We start from the raw sequence: 18687 nt of genomic DNA, 5'->3' as shown, positions 1-18687 counted from the left end.
TGCGCTGCCATTTTATGCTCCCGGCATTAACTCTCACCTGTGAGCATTTGCAATCGGGGGATTGTCAGCCACACGGTGACGAGCCGCTGGTGAAAGGACGCGTTAATCTGTTCACTTTGAAGGCCAGGTTTCTCTTTTGCAGAGAAACCAAATAGCAGGGGAAGCCATGACAGTTTGACACCACGTACTGTATGTCGCATTTAATTGGAGCACGTTTTATCCTTGTGCACCAGTCGGTGGGTTTCCGGGTGAACTATATTAGCATACAGTTAAGAGAACGGTGCATGTTTCTAATTGCACACGAGCAGAATGTATACTCTAAATTGCAGTTTTTGTGTTTTGATTTTCGTTAATCACGACTGCTTTTCCGCTTAGAGAATGGACTTTAAAGTGTACCAGATGGATGAAATAATGGGCAGGTCCGTAATAACAATAATTAGCCTCCATCCACAGGGCGTCTCAGCCAGAGTTTAAGGAGGAGGACAAGTAATTGACGGCCTGGGATCAGCCTTCTCCTCTATTGTCATCCTGTTTACCATGCCTAATTATGGCTCGCAAAGGAAGATGTGGGTATTATCATTAACCAATATATAATCTGAAATAATTCTTTTGATTGGCTCGTGGTGAAACAACCCTCCGCGCTGCGTCTCTCTCAAAAACTTTTGAAATAAAGTTTTTTTTTTTTTTTTTTAAGTGCTCTTGATTTCTTTGGTGCTCCCTATGATTGTTGCTTCAGTGCGATGAAGCGCAGAGCACCATACTCTTTAGCTGTCGTCTCGAAATAATCCCAGACAAGTTGATTTCCTCTCTCCCTCTCTAGCCGACAGCGCAGCAATGCCTCCTTTCAACACACACAAAACGGATGTAACTATTTCAGTTCTTGCCTTGTTTGAAATGGTTCATTTACAGTGCTTCAAGCTTCTGTTAGCAAAAGGTGAGCCGGACGGCTATCGGACACGAAGGCTAAGTGTCTGGAAGCGACTTGCAGAATTAGTTCCCAGAGGACCGTGAGGCCGGCACATGACCAGATAATGGCCCACAGTGGGGGATGCTGTCATGGCACACAGGCGCCGGCATTGGCGGTAATGCACTGGCACTGGCCCCCCTGACCCCGGCGCTCCCGTTCACCATCAAGCCTCTCGGCTCCAGGGTTTATTTGTTTTGTTCCCTCTGGCTGGTTGTTACTGAGAGGTTTTTCCTCCCAGTCAGTGAAACAACGGTCCAAAGGGATCATTAAGATGATGAACGGGCCCCTGAAAGGGTCGAAATTTGAAAGTGATTCGGGGATGCAAAAGTTACTTTATCAACGTCTATTTTCTTTTCACATGTTTTTTGCTTTCAGATGTAGATAACGTGGAGTCACGGGACGATTTCTACGCTTTCAGATAATTAGGATTCTCGTTGTACAATTGGACATTGTTCATGTGGGTCTGAGCTCCACTGTGAACGCGTGTGTCTGTGTGGTATGTGTGCCATTCACCGCTGAGTTGAGTGTGTCAAACTAAACCGACAGTTACCCCTAGATTCACCCACCGTGGCAAATCCAAAACGATGGGAGGAAAGCTAAGATGACAGCCGGGCTATATTTAACCCCCCGCTTGTATCGGTGTTCATTTGGCACAACTCGTCCAGCGCCCGGAGCGACCACACTCGATGAACACGGAAATATTTGTGGAAGAAAAAAAACGACTTCTTTGTTCGGCGTTGTGTGTCTGTGCACATGATATCGTGAAGCCTTCACTGTGAGAGGCACTGCCCTCACCACAATAATCCAAGTGAGTCACAGCTGACAATTACTCACAGCTTGAAACACAAACTATAAGTAAGCGCTTTAGAATTAGACAGCTTTAGTAGCTCATCACTTATCCAGAAACCTGCTTCTAGCCTCAGATGTATGGACCATAAAACCATTGGCCAAGATCCAGGAGTTATGAAATAACTCATGATTGCGTAGTCGAGTCTCTTTGCCGTACACATTATGCGAGGAAGCGCCGTTGTATCAGGAGCGCTGCCATTCATCCATGAAATGGTACAGATTACATCCGTCTGGGATAAGGCGCGGTAAAAGGGGCCGGATATGAGGTACGGCGAGTCTCCCAAAACTCAATAATGCCAAACGCTCATCTGCTGGGCAGAAAGATAAGAGCGTCTGGATAACAGTGATGTGGCGCCACAGGTGCGTTTAATTTGGTATTTTATCTTGCATAATCCCATTTGGCTGTTGTATTGTGTTTATTCAGGCCCAATTGCCAATATGAGAGGATACATGACATGTACTGAACATCATTGCCATCATTGTTGTTGCAGTATTCAGCATTATAGTACACAGTTTTCTAAACCTCTCCCCGGGTTGCTATATTATGAAGTCAACTATGGCGAAAGCATGACCCGCCCTTCGTTTGTTGGACTGGTTAGATTAAGGCATGAGGACTGATCTTGGTTCAAATTAAGTAAAAAGTAAGTCAAATGTATTTATATAGCACTTTTTACAGACAGAATTTACGAACTTAATTAACACAATATGACCATACAGGGGGCCAATTAAATACAATAAGTTTTTCACCACAATTTTCATTTAAACTGCAAATGTGACCAATGTTCCTATTTTGAAATGGTTCTTTCAATGTGTCTTAGAAATCATCCATCTCCCTTTTATAGACCCGCAGTGCTTCACTTTCTTTAGACCTTTGTGACAGAGACAGAGGTCTGCCTACGCAAGATTAGTTTGAAAGAAGCTATTTTATTGCTATTAGCAATGAAAGCCAACCGTGGCTGATCAGACAAAGGAAACCTGCAGAAACTTCACCCGTGCAGATAATCCAACGGCGATAAGTGAGACAGCTATGACAGGTGATGTGTGCGAGTTCAGTGCAGAAACTACTGAATAACACTGATAATTGTACGATTGTAACTTCAGTCAGCAAGATTCACAAAGTTAAGGCTTTTTGATTTCAATTTTGAGTACAGATAAAATAAATGTCTGAAGGGCTGATATGCTGTTTGAAACGTACTAGTTAAAAATATATATACATTTATAATTAAATTCTCAAAAAAAAACTCAAGAATACAGATGAATGGCAAAAAGGAGAAAACACATGTTCAAATATTTTCAATAAAGTTTCTCCAACGATCGAATTTTTTATTATTATTTATTATTCTTGTTGTGTATAGATTATTATAGTAAACCAGAAATGGATGCCATACTTAAAAATATATATATATATATATATATATATATATTAACCAAGCCCTGAGTGGTGTATCTGAGCTTTTCTAACTTTGAGTGACCCATTACCTCCTCAACCCAGTGGCTATTTAAAGGGAGGGAGATAGACTTCCAATTATGGGATGTCTCGGTAAAAGCTTGAGATTTGGTCTGGATTCAGATCTCTATTCAAAAACTGCCACACTTGGTTTTGGGTCTTTGGACGTATCACACATGTGTTTCAAAGACCTTTGCCCAAAATGGTCTCTTTTTTGGACAAAACGACTGAATAAGGGTGACTGGGTCCCAGTTGCACCGTTGAGAGGTTGGGTGAAATTCTGGATGCAGTCTGTGAAATATGTTTGAATGAACACAAACAATGTCTGACACATATGGAGGTTGTGCGGATGATTACAATGGACGATTTCCAGATTTCATCTAGGATTCTCTCTACAAAGTCCTCCTCCTTTTTTTAATTTGGAGATGCTCCTAGGAAGGCAAGACCACATTCAGTAAAATATCACAAATCTGAGAAATAGAGCTTTGTTCAAATTGATAGGTAGCTGAGTGCAAACCGTATATTGACAACACACACGCAACCGTCATACACTGTTTTACTCTTCCCAGCACTCCATCTCGTCTCAGCAGGAGAGTAATAATGGACACCCACTCTGTTAGGAACCTGTTACATTTTCCCTCATGCCTCATCTATTTAGTCTCCCTGCTTCCTTCTTACTCTCTTTGTTTGTGTTTCTCTATACATGCATGTCAGCTGTGCTGGGCGAACAAGTCTCCAATCAGGTCCTTATCCCCCTAAATTGGATGAAAGATTAAGGGCGCTAAGCTTGTTCAGTATTTGCTGTTGCTAGAAATCCCTCAATCTTCCAGCTAAATACATAGATCTATTCAAGTGCATGACAAAAATATTGAATGTTATAAAGTCTTTGTGCATATGGGATCCAGAGATAAATACAGATGATCAGAGCAAGCAGTCTTTCAACAACTAATTATAAGCTCTGATTTCAAAGCTCCGAGGTTCAGTAGAGAGAGATAATAATATTAGCCTCAGGCGAGAGGCTACCTCATTAGCATCTCTGAGATTGTTGTTGTTTGTTTTTTTTTCTTTCTCAAGCAGCGTGTTGTCTTAAATGATAAATGACACAACGTGGTTTTCAACAATTTCCCTTCTATAGCTTGTATAGGCCTTTAATCTATATCTATATATAGATTAAAGGCTAAAAGACTAAAAGCCATGGCTCATAGTCGTGACAATCTACCATTTTTTAAGTCAACACATATCTGTAATGTAACAATAATCATAAATAATCGCCACCAATATATCGTTTCTTCCTGCTAAAATAAAGGAAAATAACTATTTGGGACCAGCATTCATTCTCAGAAGGGAATATAAATACTTTGTGTGTACTTTTGTAGACATAAAGTTAGGAGATTACTGCATAATGTCGACTGTAACCTAGTTTCACTTAGGACACGAGAAGATAAAGTTTGCATTCACATGGAATCTGGCAGACGGCAAACTGGATATCATTTTAGTGGAAGAGAGCAGGACACTAAAAATAGGCAGAGAATACCGGCAACAGTTATTGCTGTCTAAAGTTTAACATATTTTTACTTTGGAAGGCTGGAAAAAGGTAATTTAAGTTTGCAATGAAATATTAGGAGAAAGCTGCATTTGATACTGTTTTTTTTTTTCCGCCCTCATCAATCATGACCATTCACTCTCTGTAACGTGTAAATGATTGTAACACTGTTCATTTCCCCCATTCTAAATTAATAAGGCCCAACCAACCGCAGCGATATATTGTATTTAGTGGGGAGGAAATGTGAGCGAATAAGAATATTGCATATTCTTTGAGCTCCAGTTATTATTGAATCCTCATTCTTCTTTTGGATCCTTTTTGTAAGCCTCAGAATAATTCAGTTGAAGTTATTACATTCTTCGGCTGCCCATACTTTGGACTGATTAGGATCTCATTGTGCAAATTGAACAGCCTCACCGTGTCCCTTATGATGGCCCAATTACATCCCAAAAGACACGGTATTTCTTTCACAAAAGAAAGGCGATAGCGCGCCGGCCCCAGCTTTTTTGTCATTTTCCCTCTGAGAACCAAACAAAGACACCAACTCTCCTCTTCTCCAATTTATTTTTGATGACAATTTGTAGAATGTAAACAAATCGGGAGGAGTAGTGTCGAGTCATAAACGAAAGCGATGGGCGGTTTGCGGATTTTCCGACACACACTGATTGCCAGAGAGTGGATGAGGGTGGATGAAGCAGACCACTTGGTTTCCACTTGAGATAGCATTCGGACAGACGCAAATGAGGCTCTTGAGTCGCGAAGGTTAATTGAGTGACGGAAACAAACAGGGCCGTCATCGCCATGCTTTATTTATAACCATGTTTAACCTTGTCAAAGATGGATGGTACTGTAGGTTTGAATTTTTTTTCTTTTTCTTTTGAAGCTGCTATAATCACTATTCTTTTATTACCAGAGTTTTTACTGATGGCTTCCAGGTGTTGATGTGTGTAACTCTGTGAATGTGAGTGGGACGTTCCTGGAAGAGAGAACATTGTTTTTAGTGACACTCCCATGAATAAATAAATAAAAGTGAAAAAACATGAATATTTTTATTTTAACAATGTATAAAGTGTTGCTCGTAATGATGAGCTCAACAAAGGGAAGTTCCCCTGAGCTCTACGGTGATTTTTCAGCTCATTGTATGGTTTTACGGCCTGCAGCAGGCAGCAGAAACCTCTGATAAATACACTACTAGACCTTCCCAGCACCAAATGGCAGTGATACAAAGTTAATGACTAGCCGGGGAACATATTGAGCATTTGGCAGAAAAGAGCCAGAGATTTCCCTCAGGAGTTGGTGGAGACCAAAAACGGAGCTGAAAAGAGAGAGTATTAGACTTCCATGCATCGGGACGCCAGAAACACGTCTTCAAATGAATGCTAATGTTGCTGTGTGTCTGCTAGTTGTGTAAATAAGCGATTGTTTGCTTACACGTTCAATTTCAATATTTGAATTGAGGATTAAGTGGTTACAGCGCATGCCATAAACCACTATATCCTGGGATATGTTGTGGCCCTGGGACCTACCCCACCCCCCACACCCCCACACCACCCATTTGCACACTGTCGTCTGTCAAGTAAACAAAAGAATTATCTAAAGTTTAAAATGGTATTCTTTACTTTGTCACTGCAGATCCATATGCGAAGATCCACCTGATGCAAAACGGCAAGAGGCTGAAGAAGAAGAAGACGACAATCAAAAAGAACACCCTGAACCCTTACTACAACGAGTCCTTTAGCTTTGAAGTCCCGTTTGAACAAATCCAGGTACGATCTCATCCATTCACAGAGCAGTTTTATATAACATTCATTCTCATAACTGCTTTACTGAGACAAAATTGAGCCGTAAGAACCAACACTAATTAGGTTGCATAGAAATAATTGTTTAAAAAGATAAAGAAAAATTTAAGTGGAAGCTCATTTTCTAAATAATCAGTTTAGAGGGTTTTCATCACAACAGAATAATCAAAGGCACCTCCTTTTAAATCAGTCTTGGTTTCGCAATTTGACAAGCCAATTGCTCGGTGGATGTTATTCTATGCACTTGTTATTGCATGCCGCATGTACCTCGGTGCTATTACAATCATTGCTACAAAGTAACCCTTATGTGTAAAGCATCCATCTTTTTCCAGAACATTACAAAGGAATGGATAATGAATGCACAAACTTTGCCAGAAGGGAAAAGCAACAAACTACATTATCTCTTCATGCAAGACAGTAATTGAATCAAATTGATTAAGCCTGTCACAGCTCACAAATCACGGGCTGTGGGTCTGATTAAGTGTATTGACTGATTTCCTTAAAGCCAGGAGAACATTATCTGAGTTTAAAACATACTCGATTGACCTAATTGGACTGTCCAACTCAAGAGTTTGTACTAAATGTTACTCTGATTGACTATCAGCTCTGCAGGCCTCTGGCTATGTTGCATCTGATTTTAAATAAAGACACTTAGAGCTGTGGTGACCTTTAATTACAGACATACTCCCACAATATCACCCATATGTTGGAGGGAAATAGCAAATTAATGCTTAGAAAAAGCTGAAAATCTGCAGAGGCGTTTGTGGAATTTGAGTTAAACTGGACCTCAGGACTATTTGTTCAACTAATCTAAAGCTTTTAATTGTTTCAGAGATTTTCTGGGAATTACAATCAGTGTTTTTAATTGGCCTATTCCACTAACAGAAGGTGTATTATTGACTGAGGCAGTTCCACATCATCCTTAGTAAATACAAACACAAATGAAAATGAAACTTTTGAGTTGTTAAGAGATGACTTAACTGTGAAATTTAAAATGTATACAAATAAATATGAATTGATAAAGCCAAAGCCAATTCACAGTGTTTAGATCATGAACAAAATACGTTAAATGAAAAGTACAGTACGTAAGAAACAAAGTACAAACTAGGATTAAGATTTTGTAAAAAGGATGAATTTCAAGATACCCTCCGCTTACTCCACCTTTTCCAAGCATGTTGAAAAACTATTCAGTGGCCCATAGGTAACATAAAAGGCTCTCTGAATATGATATTACCTTTCTGGCTCTGTCCAAAGTGGAACAAAAATTCACAATTCAAGACGTTGTGTCTCATTTGTTTCATTCGTATACAAACATAAATGTGGAAATAACAATTTAAGATTTCAGGGTACGTTGCATGCAGGATGTGGTTCTTGATGAACAACATCACAGTGCAGCGTATTATCATCACAGTTACCAGACTACCAGGTTTTGTATTATCAAGTTTGTAGATGAATCTACTGTATTCGACTAAAACCGACAGATTGATAAACCCTTGTTCATGAGATACAGTAGGTATCAATTCAATAAGCTTAGTTCCTAAAATATTGACAAGATTGTTGGTGAAGTCATTGATATTCCATAATGTGACCATTATTGGTGAATCCATCACAGCAAGAAGAATAGACTCAGCAAAGCAATACTGACTGGTCAGTGACGATTAACAAAATAGTGTGCTAATATGGAATATAAGAAAGCTGTGATTCAATTAGCAAATTGAAGGTGAACTGGCCCTTTGAAGACCAACTAACCCCAAGCAGCCATCTGGGAACCTTGTTCAGTATTTCATTACATGGTGTATTAGACATGCTCTTTTACAGCAGTGGCTCTGAGCTCATGCAGGTGTGCCAGTGGATCGAAATTTAATCAGGGCTCTTTGTGCACTAATTCATATTCTCAGCCAGAGATTAATGCCCATGTTACTCCTCTTTTACAGTGTCCCTTTGAATAAACGCATGCCGTGGCTGAGTCTTAGACCCCTGAGTAATCAAACATTCTGCTGTGTTTGGCTCTGGAAATAACCAAGGCCTGGTCATTTGCCTCATTCTTTGCATTAATGTACTAACCAGCAGTTCTTCATATAGTTATTTTCTTCTGTTTTACAGTAACTGATGTTTTGGTTGCGAACTTTGCTTTGCTTGCCAGGATTTTTAAATAATCTCTTCTACTCAGGATCTAGTAGATATTTCTCTGGAAAATTCTCAGCTGTACAAACCATGATGCTTTTCACATTTCTTGTTTGTTTGGAATACATCAAAAAACCCTCTTTAGCATTTGCAGTTCAACACACAGAGTAACTTTGCAGAAACAAAGGAAATTGCACAGATTGTCATTTATATTGTGTTTTAGAGCACAGAGCCCAGCCTGTGTGATGTATGACAGTGATATCCTTTCAGTACAGTTTATCAGATCTTGTGATATTTGTGTAGGGGACCTTAACATGTCTGTTGTGCTGGAAAGTGCTGCTCTCTTGATTTTATTTAGCTCATGTCTGTCGACACAAATATAATACAAATATTAATAAACCAACAATAAACCACTTTTCTGAACAAAACTTACAAAGGGATTTTAACCGTAGAAAGACGGCTACGTCAATGAGATACAATACAGAATAAAAACAATAAACATTTATGTCGTAAATTCTAACCAAAATAGCACAGTTATGACCAATCTCTATTTAGTGCTATTTACTCTATTACATAATCTTCACCAGCAGACACTGACTTAACACAGTGGAGTTTATTCGTTTGACAAAAGCTACCTCACCTGTTTAGAGATCAGCATTAACCGTCTATATGCTGACGAAACCTTGATTTACACTCACGTTTTCTATTTCTCGCCTGCTTTTCCCTTTCTACAGAAAGTGCAAGTGGTTATAACTGTTCTGGACTATGACAAGATTGGCAAGAATGATGCTATTGGCAAGGTGTTTGTGGGCCTCAACAGCTCGGGGACGGAGCTCCGCCACTGGTCCGACATGCTGGCCAACCCCAGAAGACCCATCGCCCAGTGGCATGTGCTGAAGCCTGAGGAAGAGGTGGACGCTCAGCTCTCCACCAAGAAATAGGCAGGGCCCTTTCAGCACCTGCCTTGTAGTACTCTTTAGCCAGTATGTGTAAATACCTCAGTGATATATGGGTCCATCCATGTTACCCCCACCTCTCCCCCCTTCCCTCTCTTTACCCGGCCTCTCAGTCTCACCCAGCTTCACTGCTCCTAATATCACAAACAATCCTAATTGTTCAAACTTCCTGCAATCTTGCACCCTTTTGCTTTTTTTCCCTATCATATTCTCTACTTGCTTTCTCTCTTCTTTTTTTTGTTCCTCTCTGATTCAGCAGTTGGGGTTTTTCATCTCTGTGCCCTTCAACGCCCCAACCAAATGCCCCCTTCTTTTAAGCAATATGATCTGTATAGATAGCGCATGACTGAAAGAATTTATTGTACCACAGTTGTATATATAAGTATGCAGACAAAAATGATTTCTAGTTTATGTGTTTGTATGTTGTTTCCCGTTTCCTAATCTGTGTATATCTTGATGTTTTTAATAAGATGTTCTATTTTAAATTATGTAAATGCAGATATAGAGGAAAGCCAATATTATATATCCCAGGATTTAAAAATTCTACCTTATTACCTTATTGCATTCCAGAAAAAAAGGAGAATTCCAACCTGCAAGACACTAGTGGAAATATATTCACATTATAAAGGACAATATCTGGCTTTAAGTTCAGCAAAGTATCATCACGGAAAAGACAGATGAATATACAATCAAAACTCAAAAATACAAGGCCATTAACTACTATGGTTCTGAGGGGGAAATGATGCTTCTGGAAATTATATAAGCACATGATTTCTTACAACGTTTTGTACTTATTTCTCAATCAGAGGACCTATATGTTTAGCTTGATGCACAAAAAAAGAAAATATTGCCTCCAAACAAAGACTAATTTCTTAACCTTTAAAAATCTAACCCCGTGTGAAAAAAAGCACCAAGCTGTAGCCATTGTGTCCTTAAGCTCGTTTAACAACATTTTGTTAACTGTTTACTTTGAACAGCCTTGTCGTTGTCGGAAGTATAGCGCATTTAGGCCGGGGTCCGATCTTTGAGAGGAAGTGAGGAAGAAGAAAAAAGAGTTGGGACTCTGGTTTTAAGAGGACTATTTTTTAGAGCAATTCAACGTCTTGACTATTTTTCGTAAACTGCATGATTTTTTTTACAATCTTTACTAAAGGCTGGGACGAGGGGGAGATCTACTGACACCAGGGGCTGTCTCTTCTGATACAATCCCCTTGCCTTCAATCAGAGGAGAGGAAAGAAAAATACAGAGTAATGTCTAAACGTTGGGTCAATGTATATCATTATATTGACCGAGTTCTAAACACTGCCATTTTCAGAGGTGACTTATGTAAAGATCCTCTCTTCATGCACACTCCCACTTGCTAGTGGTTGTAGCTTTGGTTTATTGGGAACAATGTCTTTGGCTGCAATGGTGCCCTGAATCGCAGTCTTTGCTTTGCGTTTTGCCTTCTCACAGTGACAATAGAGCTAGCCATGTTTTACTGCCAATTTGAACTTTTATGTGGCTACTGTTTTGCACTGGATGTCTTTGAACTAGCTTGTTGACTACTTTAAAAAAACAACTTTTGGGATAATTTGTTGAGCTGGCTTTGTTTCAGGACACCTGCAAGGGGAGCCAGAAAAGAAAAAGAAAAGAAAGCAATGATGACAAATCACGTTTCAGCCGACAGCAGTTGCATCAGTTTAGTTTTCTTGTTGGCACAGGACTACACCAAGAGATTGCGAAAATAACCGTAAAGTTAATGGTCTGCGTAGGCTCCATCATGTCCTTTACTACGGGTCCAATTAGCAAAGGAATAAGTTTGAATCCATGAAAACCATGAAGTCTCTTATCTTGGAGGAACCTCTTGCATATACTCGATGCTATAGCTTCAGGAGGACTTTCTAAATGTTTTCAATGTTATTGTGTAGTTGATAGCACTATTGTAAAAAAAAAGCTACTTGTCATTCCATAGGAGTCTCTGAGGACTGCTTTGTGTATCACTGTGACTGCCGTGTGTGCTTAGAGATGTAGACTTATCAGTAGGTAGCGAAACCAGTCTGTTCTGTAGTGGTGTTGTAGCGTTTACTGCCATTTTTCCCTTCTACACGCAGAGAAAGAGAGCGAGAGAGTGGCGCGCGTGGCGTCGCCAGACTGCACGCCACGGAGCAAAAAAAAAAAAGGCAGAAAGACATTTTATCTGAGTGGGTCGTTTTCACACAGCATTTTGTTGAGCACTGTGCAATACTTGTATGTTCATCCCATAGTGTTAACGTGGGTGGTGTTGCCCAAGGAAAAAAAAAGATTCTAACCCTTGTGGATGATTCCCGTCGAGAGAGACGTTTCTCCTTTCCAGTGAAATGGTTAGGACACAGCACAGGTAGATTCAGCTGACAGGTTGGAGCTCGTCACCTTTCGACCTCTGTTTAGGGTTCCCTCCCTTTTTTTCGCAGTTTTATTTTATTTTATTTTATTTTTTTCTTCTTGCACACAGTTCCAGCATCAGAAGTTTCAGGGAGTATTAGTTAAATACCAAATAAGACACTACATTTAAATATCCCCTGTGTATATAGTTAGATATTTGTGTCAAGAAATGTATATCTAGAATAAATATAAAGTGATATGAATATGATTATTCAGCTGCAAAATATCATCGTCCATATACTATATCTCATCATCGTCATTTTCATTTTCATTATAGACTTTTTTTCTTCATTTGTTAACTGCCCTATTGAGTCAAAATCCCCTTTTATATTTGAGATGAAAACTCTGAATGTACAGTATGGACTGTGTTGGTGTCGATTACTTTCACCGTGAGATTAGATGTACTTTGCACTTTTTGTTGGAAACAAAATGTCCCTTTGTTTATATTTTTTTCAACTAGTGGGAATTTATTTCATAACCCTTTTGGGGGAAAATCACCCCTGACTGATTGCATTCCAAAATCACTGAATATACTTTAATACAGCTGCACTCCCAGCCCCTCTTCAATCGGGGGATGATTTTTATTTGACATGTTTTACATATGTAGATTCGTGAATTCCTGTACAGCTTCAGATTTAAATGGAAACAATGGATTAAAGTACAAGGTAAAGGCTTTATTTTATTTTTTTTAAATGGCCTTTCGCAATTTGATATTCAATATCCGATCAAAGCTGAAAGAAAATCTGAATTACAACAGAAATGAAATGTGTATCGGGGAATTCAGTGACAGGCAGCATTGCGCAACCCATCGAATTGTGATGTGTGTGTGTGTGTGGGGGGAAAAAAACCACAAAGCCTTTTACCTGCAACGCAATGCTCCTCTTGTTGTGATTTCCTACCAAAAGTATGCATGCATAATCAAACCCCCAAATTTCTCCTCTGTGACAAGGAACTAAAATTCCCTCCAGTGGCTCTGACAAAAAGCCACACTGACCTTTGAAAAACAAAAAGCTGTGTAAAGTATTAGAATCTGATGCTGTAGAAAGATCCTAGTTGCCTTTGTGTAAATCAACTGCCTGCTTGAGTATTTTGTGTGTGGAAATTTTCTCTGTAATCTCGTAGAACTGTTTGGGGTGTTTTTTCCTGCCATATGCGGTGACGGCGAGCCGCTGACAGTTATATTTGCTGTGTATACCTTCATTTTTGACGAGGTGTTTTACAGTTTTGTTTCACTTTTGTGTAGTGATTCACTCTGTGGAGTTTTCTGACTGTTGTTATATAACTTCATATACACAAATGATCAATAAAAATGTTTTATTTCCTGTTGATACAGAAGCTTATCATGTCGTATACTTTCATTTATGTGTCACCAAAGCGTTCATTTAAGTAGCCGTGACATGCCTCTAATGGAAGCTTTTAATAACAAAATCAAGCTTTTATTACGTTCACTACAGTGCTCGTATTGATTGGCAGAAGAAGAATGAGTCACTGCTCCTGCACGCACCTCTCTTCACATCCAGAAGTGTCCGTGTGACAAATTCCGCTTTTAATGGTGTTTGCTTCTAAACACTTTGGTCGTGGCTGTGAATCATCCATCCAGGGCCTGTTAACAAGGTCACTACTGCCATCTAAAGGACACAAAGGAACACGCCACAGTGTAGGAGCACAACAAGCATTATGTTTTCCATTTGGATTTATGCACAGATCAATTTCTATTTGTGAATATTCACTGATGTCGAGAGCCAGAAAACAGGGACAGGTTTGTCCTCCCATCAAATGCATGATGTCACATTGATTTGAGCCACAGAGGGAATTCGATGATGAGAGCCCGCATGGGGTTGTAGATTTATACATTTTAGGCTGTTGTAAATAATGTCATTAAACCCCTTAAAATCTAGTTTCCCTACAATCATATTTTTTGTTCAGTTTCTGACTTGAACTTCTTGTGAAAAGGAACTGATTTTTTTCTAAATGGTGTCACATCATTGAATAAATAGGCCAAGCTGTGGTATTAATTATCAAAAAAACTTTCTGATTATGTTGCCAATGGGAGACATTATTTAAAACATCTATTGCTTGACATGTAGAGGGAATGTTTCAAGATTCACGACAAACCTTTTTGACCTTGTACAGGGAAAGTAAAAGAAAGAACTTGAACAGAACAGGTGGGTAACCTCAAAAACAAGATGCAAATATGAAGCACTAAACAATTATAAAAGCTACTTTGTAACAAACTTAAATAGAAATAGCATTTGTGTCTGAGTGCTCCACTGCTATGATTAAAGGTAATCTGCCTCTCAAGTCTAACCTGGTAATACTCCTCACGCACTTATGCAAATTGTTAATTGTGGATTTTTATTCTGACAGTCCGAGCGTTTCCTTTATTATTATATTAGTTGTATTCTGAAAATCCAGGTGGAAGTGACGGTTAGGCTTCTGCTTCGACAAGATAACGAGAACTAGCGGTTATCATACCGGAAGTTGTATTTACCAGTTAATAAAACAATTGTTTTAGGCGATATTAATACATAACCTGTATAATTTACTATATTTGTGGGTATTAGTGGATTGTTTGGTGTAATTTGAAGACATTTACGCATTTTTATTTCACGAATTAATGCTTTTATTCTTTTAAACAGTAACCGGATGTGTATATATGCGCCAGCTAGCCGCAGCTTGACAGCCTTGTATGACTGACAGCTCTCGTACCACCGTCGCAGTTGCAGTAAACTCATCGGGTCCTCCTGCATTGTCAAAAGACTGACACAAAATGCTGTCCTACATCATTGGTGTAAGTACAACTTAACGAGAAGAGTCCCGCTGTGTTTCGTTTAAGCTAATTCCACTGCGTTAGCTGAGACTACATTAGCTTACATGTATCGCTAAGTTAGTTTCCACAAGTTGTTCGGGCCCTTGGCTATAGGCATGGCTATGACTCATTTCTCCTGTTAAACAAAAATGCCTCGAGCGAGTCAACGCCCCGCAGAGGGCTCAAAGGTTTGATAGCTAATGCTAGCTGGTGGTCTGACTCATTCTCTCGTGTACGTGTTTTTAGATTTGACCTTTTTTATGTTTGCAGTTGATCCGAGGCGGCGTCGACAGCATCATCAACTTGATCTTCAGACTTCTCTTCTCCAAGAAGAGGCCGGCTCTCACCTTAGAGGACCCCCTTATAAAGTATGCACTGCGGCTGTTGGACAAACAGGTAACCAGGTTAACTATCATTTTTTATAAAACCTGTAAAACTTTTTTTATTTTGTATTCGCAAAAACAATGTTGGTGTAAATCTAGACAGTGGCAGCAAGTTCAAAAAGTGCCACTGCTTGCTGCTGCAAATCGTATGTTTGTAAACGCAGCAGGTGCGTTCAGGTATCCCCTTTATGCTCTGCGTTGACATTGGCTTTTTACAATGTGCAGATTGTCAGCCATGACACAAGGAAGTTCCGCTTCGCGCTGCCTTCCCCTGAACACATCCTTGGTCTCCCCATCGGTTAGTATGTGCACTCATTCACTAAATATCAATAATGAACATACAGTATGGACACAAGCACAAATCAGTCATTATGAGAAGTGTTTGTTTTTTAAGGTTAAGTTTTGTTGAAAACGATCCAAAAACTCAAAATCAAGTAGCGTGTATAAGAACACAACGACAAAACATACTGCCGAGGAATTAAACGGTTGAACTAAGAAGGAAATATAGCGGCTGCAACCATCATTTATTTTATTATCTAGCAATAAGCTGATGTCTTTTTAAATGACTTTTTTTTAATATTGTATCCTTGCTGTTAGTAGTGACCAAACTAGAAGCTGCTGACATAACGTGAACATCGTTGTTCTGTGCGTTCCTCTTCCAGGGCAGCATATCTATTTGTCTGCGAGAATAGACGGGAAGCTGGTCGTCCGTCCGTACACGCCGGTGTCCAGTGATGATGACAAAGGCTATGTGGATTTAGTGGTGAAGGTACAGCCAGTAGTTTCTTTATTTATTTATTTTTTGTGTCTTATGTAGAGGTATTGTTTTTATTTTCCTAAACCACTTTCTTCTGCTGTCCCATGTCAACAGATTTACTTTAAAGATGTCAATCCTAAATTCCCAGAAGGAGGGAAGATGAGTCAGTACCTGGAGAGCCTCAGGATCAACGACACTATTGATTTCAGAGGACCCAGTGGTCTGCTTGTTTACAAAGGCAAAGGTGAGCGCCGTGACCTCGTGTCCTAATCCAGTCGGGGACAAGATATTCAGTTTGCAACAGAGCTGCAGCTGCTGGATCTGATGTTGTAACTTTTTCCTCCACAGGTGTCTGTGCCATTCAACAAGATAAGAAGTCCCCGGCTGACACCAAGACGGCTAAACATGTTGGCATGATTGCTGGAGGGACAGGTGAGGGCAACTCCTCTCTAAAAGTGTCATGATCAGCTTCTCTTCGTCCTTTAATGTCTCTTGAATCTCAATCTGTCGAACCTTGTCCATTCTTTGCGTGGCTCGATTGCCATGTTGGACGTTTTTTAATTCTCCATCTGGTTCTCTCTTGAAATCCCCTCGCTGCCGTTGCCCTTACGAGCCTTCTCCGCTGTATTACAGATGCATGTTTCTCCCAGAAAGTCTTGCTGGGAATGGAGCCTTTTTTTTGCCTTGTGTGTTCCTGTTTAACTCATGATTATCACTTTAAAAATCTACTTTCTGCACTTCAATGACCCTATATTTTATTTTATTTTTTATGAAATTCTTATCTTATTCTTACTGGTTTTGAAGTGCTGGTGGTTCACTCAGTCATATCTGATTAAACACCCACATAGGTGCTATAGAGAAATACTTCACAGTAACACATTTTGTCTTTGTTGGGACACATGGATGACCACATAATTATTGTTTTGTAGATTGAAGGTAATTCCATGTCTGAAGCCTCTTCTGTTTCCTTCCAGGGATCACTCCCATGTTGCAGCTCATCACCGCCGTGATGAAGGATCCACAGGACCAGACGGTGTGTTACCTGCTGTTTGCAAACCAGGTCAGTTTCACAGGATGAAGTATTATGTAAAAATATATTTGTGTTCCTTTACAACTGGGGAAAGAGTGGTTGATACTAAAGCAGAGGTGTAACTTCTTCTTGTCCTATCGCAGACTGAGAAGGACATCTTGTTGCGACCGGAGTTGGAAGAGATCCAGGTCAACAACCCGGACCGGTTCAAGCTGTGGTTCACGCTGGACAGAGCACCTGAAGGTGAGGTTTCTCTTCCTGGAGTCTGAGAACGGCTTTTGTTTGTCTCCCTGACATCTCGTGTATTAAATGCATTTGTGCAGAGCACGTATCGGTGAACAGGAAGTTGAGTTTCTTGTTCTGTAACCACTTGTCCACACCATCGACTCATTTATGCTTAAGATTAAGTTATTTCCCTTGTATTTATATTTAACGGCCATAAACATAATGCGTGTAATTTGACAAATCTAATCGGATGCCAGTTTAAAGTGTTATTATATTATTGTGTCACAAAGTCACAACACCAACACCTTTTTCTGCCCGTCAGACTGGGAGTACAGCCAAGGCTTCATCGGTGAAGACATGGTGAGGGAACACCTGCCACCTCCGGGTGACGACAGTCTCATCCTGATGTGTGGACCTCCGCCTATGATCCAGTTCGCCTGCAACCCCAATCTGGACAAAGTCGGCCACTCCAGCGAGCGCAGGTTCACCTTCTAGACGGTTTTGGGGCGCACGAGGGCGCTCTGTTATATTCACGACCCTGAAAGCATTAAAGCACTTACAGTTGCAAGTGGGTATTGCACTTTGTATACAATATTTATGCTACGATATATATATTAATCATGCAACAGCACCACAGCGCGGACCAATTGAGGTAATCTGTAAGTGTCACTGAAGGGGAGGTGTTCGGGGCGTAAAGACGGGTATGGGAACGAGGATGAGTACAAATCTGTTTGCAACAATGTCAGAGTTGAGGTTTGTTGGCTGTTTTCTGTGCCTTAACACTTGCAACGCTCTTTTTATGCATTGCAATCACTTGCTTCATATATATATATATATATATATATATATATATATATATATATATATATATATATATATATATATATATATATATATATATATATATATGGATTTGTATTATTTAATCCATTGTTGCGAATGTGTTGGTGAAACCCGCCCCCTCTATCGTCACGTCAATATTTTGCTACAAGATGTTCTCGGTGATTGTGATGCGTTTACTGACATGAAGTCTTTGCTGCAAGTCTGGCAACAGCAGCTACTTGTGTTTTGGATATGCAATATGAAAATTAAAAAATTGCTCCTGAATTTCTTTTATGCCTTTTTTTTTTTTTTTTAAATCTCCCTCATAACTGGTATATTTGGCAGATTTATTTAATTAATAATATATTTAATTAACAATATTTTTAAGGAAAAGTAGGGTTTTTTTTTATGGCAAAGTGTTAAGATTTGTTGCATTTACCGGTCTAGTTTTTTTGTTCAGGTGTTTAAAACCACCGAAAAAAGGATTTAATTTAAATCAAGCCGCTAAAGATATAAAACGTCATAATTTGAGTGACACAATATGAAAATTAAAAAATTGCTCCTGAATTTCT

The 18687-nt window shown here is 39.6% G+C and overlaps 2 protein-coding genes across 2 annotated transcripts in view; both read left to right on the top strand.

The window, feature by feature from the left end:
- syt1a (synaptotagmin Ia) overlaps positions 1–9670 on the top strand; it is a 36484-nt gene extending 26814 nt beyond the window's left edge. Inside the window, exons 7-8 of the mRNA XM_034526334.1 lie at positions 6439–6572; positions 9464–9670. Of these exons, the coding sequence (XP_034382225.1) occupies positions 6439–6572; positions 9464–9670 (341 nt within the window). The remainder of the gene's footprint in view (positions 1–6438; positions 6573–9463) is intronic.
- Positions 9671–14744: 5074 nt separating this feature from the next.
- On the top strand, positions 14745–18148 carry LOC117726460 (NADH-cytochrome b5 reductase 3). The gene is made up of 9 exons (XM_034526757.1): positions 14745–14880; positions 15169–15294; positions 15507–15579; positions 15944–16050; positions 16153–16282; positions 16387–16470; positions 17013–17098; positions 17212–17311; positions 17616–18148. The coding sequence occupies exons 1-9, from the start codon at positions 14860–14862 to the stop codon at positions 17786–17788; spliced, it is 900 nt and encodes a 299-aa protein (XP_034382648.1). The 5' UTR covers positions 14745–14859; the 3' UTR covers positions 17789–18148.
- The last annotated feature ends 539 nt before the right edge of the window (positions 18149–18687 follow it).

The sequence above is a fragment of the Cyclopterus lumpus genome, chromosome 23 (genome assembly GCF_009769545.1).
Source record: "Cyclopterus lumpus isolate fCycLum1 chromosome 23, fCycLum1.pri, whole genome shotgun sequence".
NCBI classification, from domain to species: Eukaryota; Metazoa; Chordata; class Actinopteri; order Perciformes; family Cyclopteridae; genus Cyclopterus; species Cyclopterus lumpus.
The sequence above is the reverse complement of the archived record's forward strand: the minus strand, read 5'-3'. Positions and strand labels throughout refer to the sequence as shown.

Excerpts from the sequence above, each read along its gene's own strand:
- LOC117726460 (XM_034526757.1), top strand. The coding sequence starts at position 14,860 with ATGCTGTCCTACATCATTGGT. Across the intron at positions 15,580-15,943 it reads CATCCTTGGTCTCCCCATCG|GGCAGCATATCTATTTGTCT; the intron begins GTTAGTATGTGC and ends TTCCTCTTCCAG. Across the intron at positions 17,099-17,211 it reads ACCTGCTGTTTGCAAACCAG|ACTGAGAAGGACATCTTGTT; the intron begins GTCAGTTTCACA and ends GTCCTATCGCAG.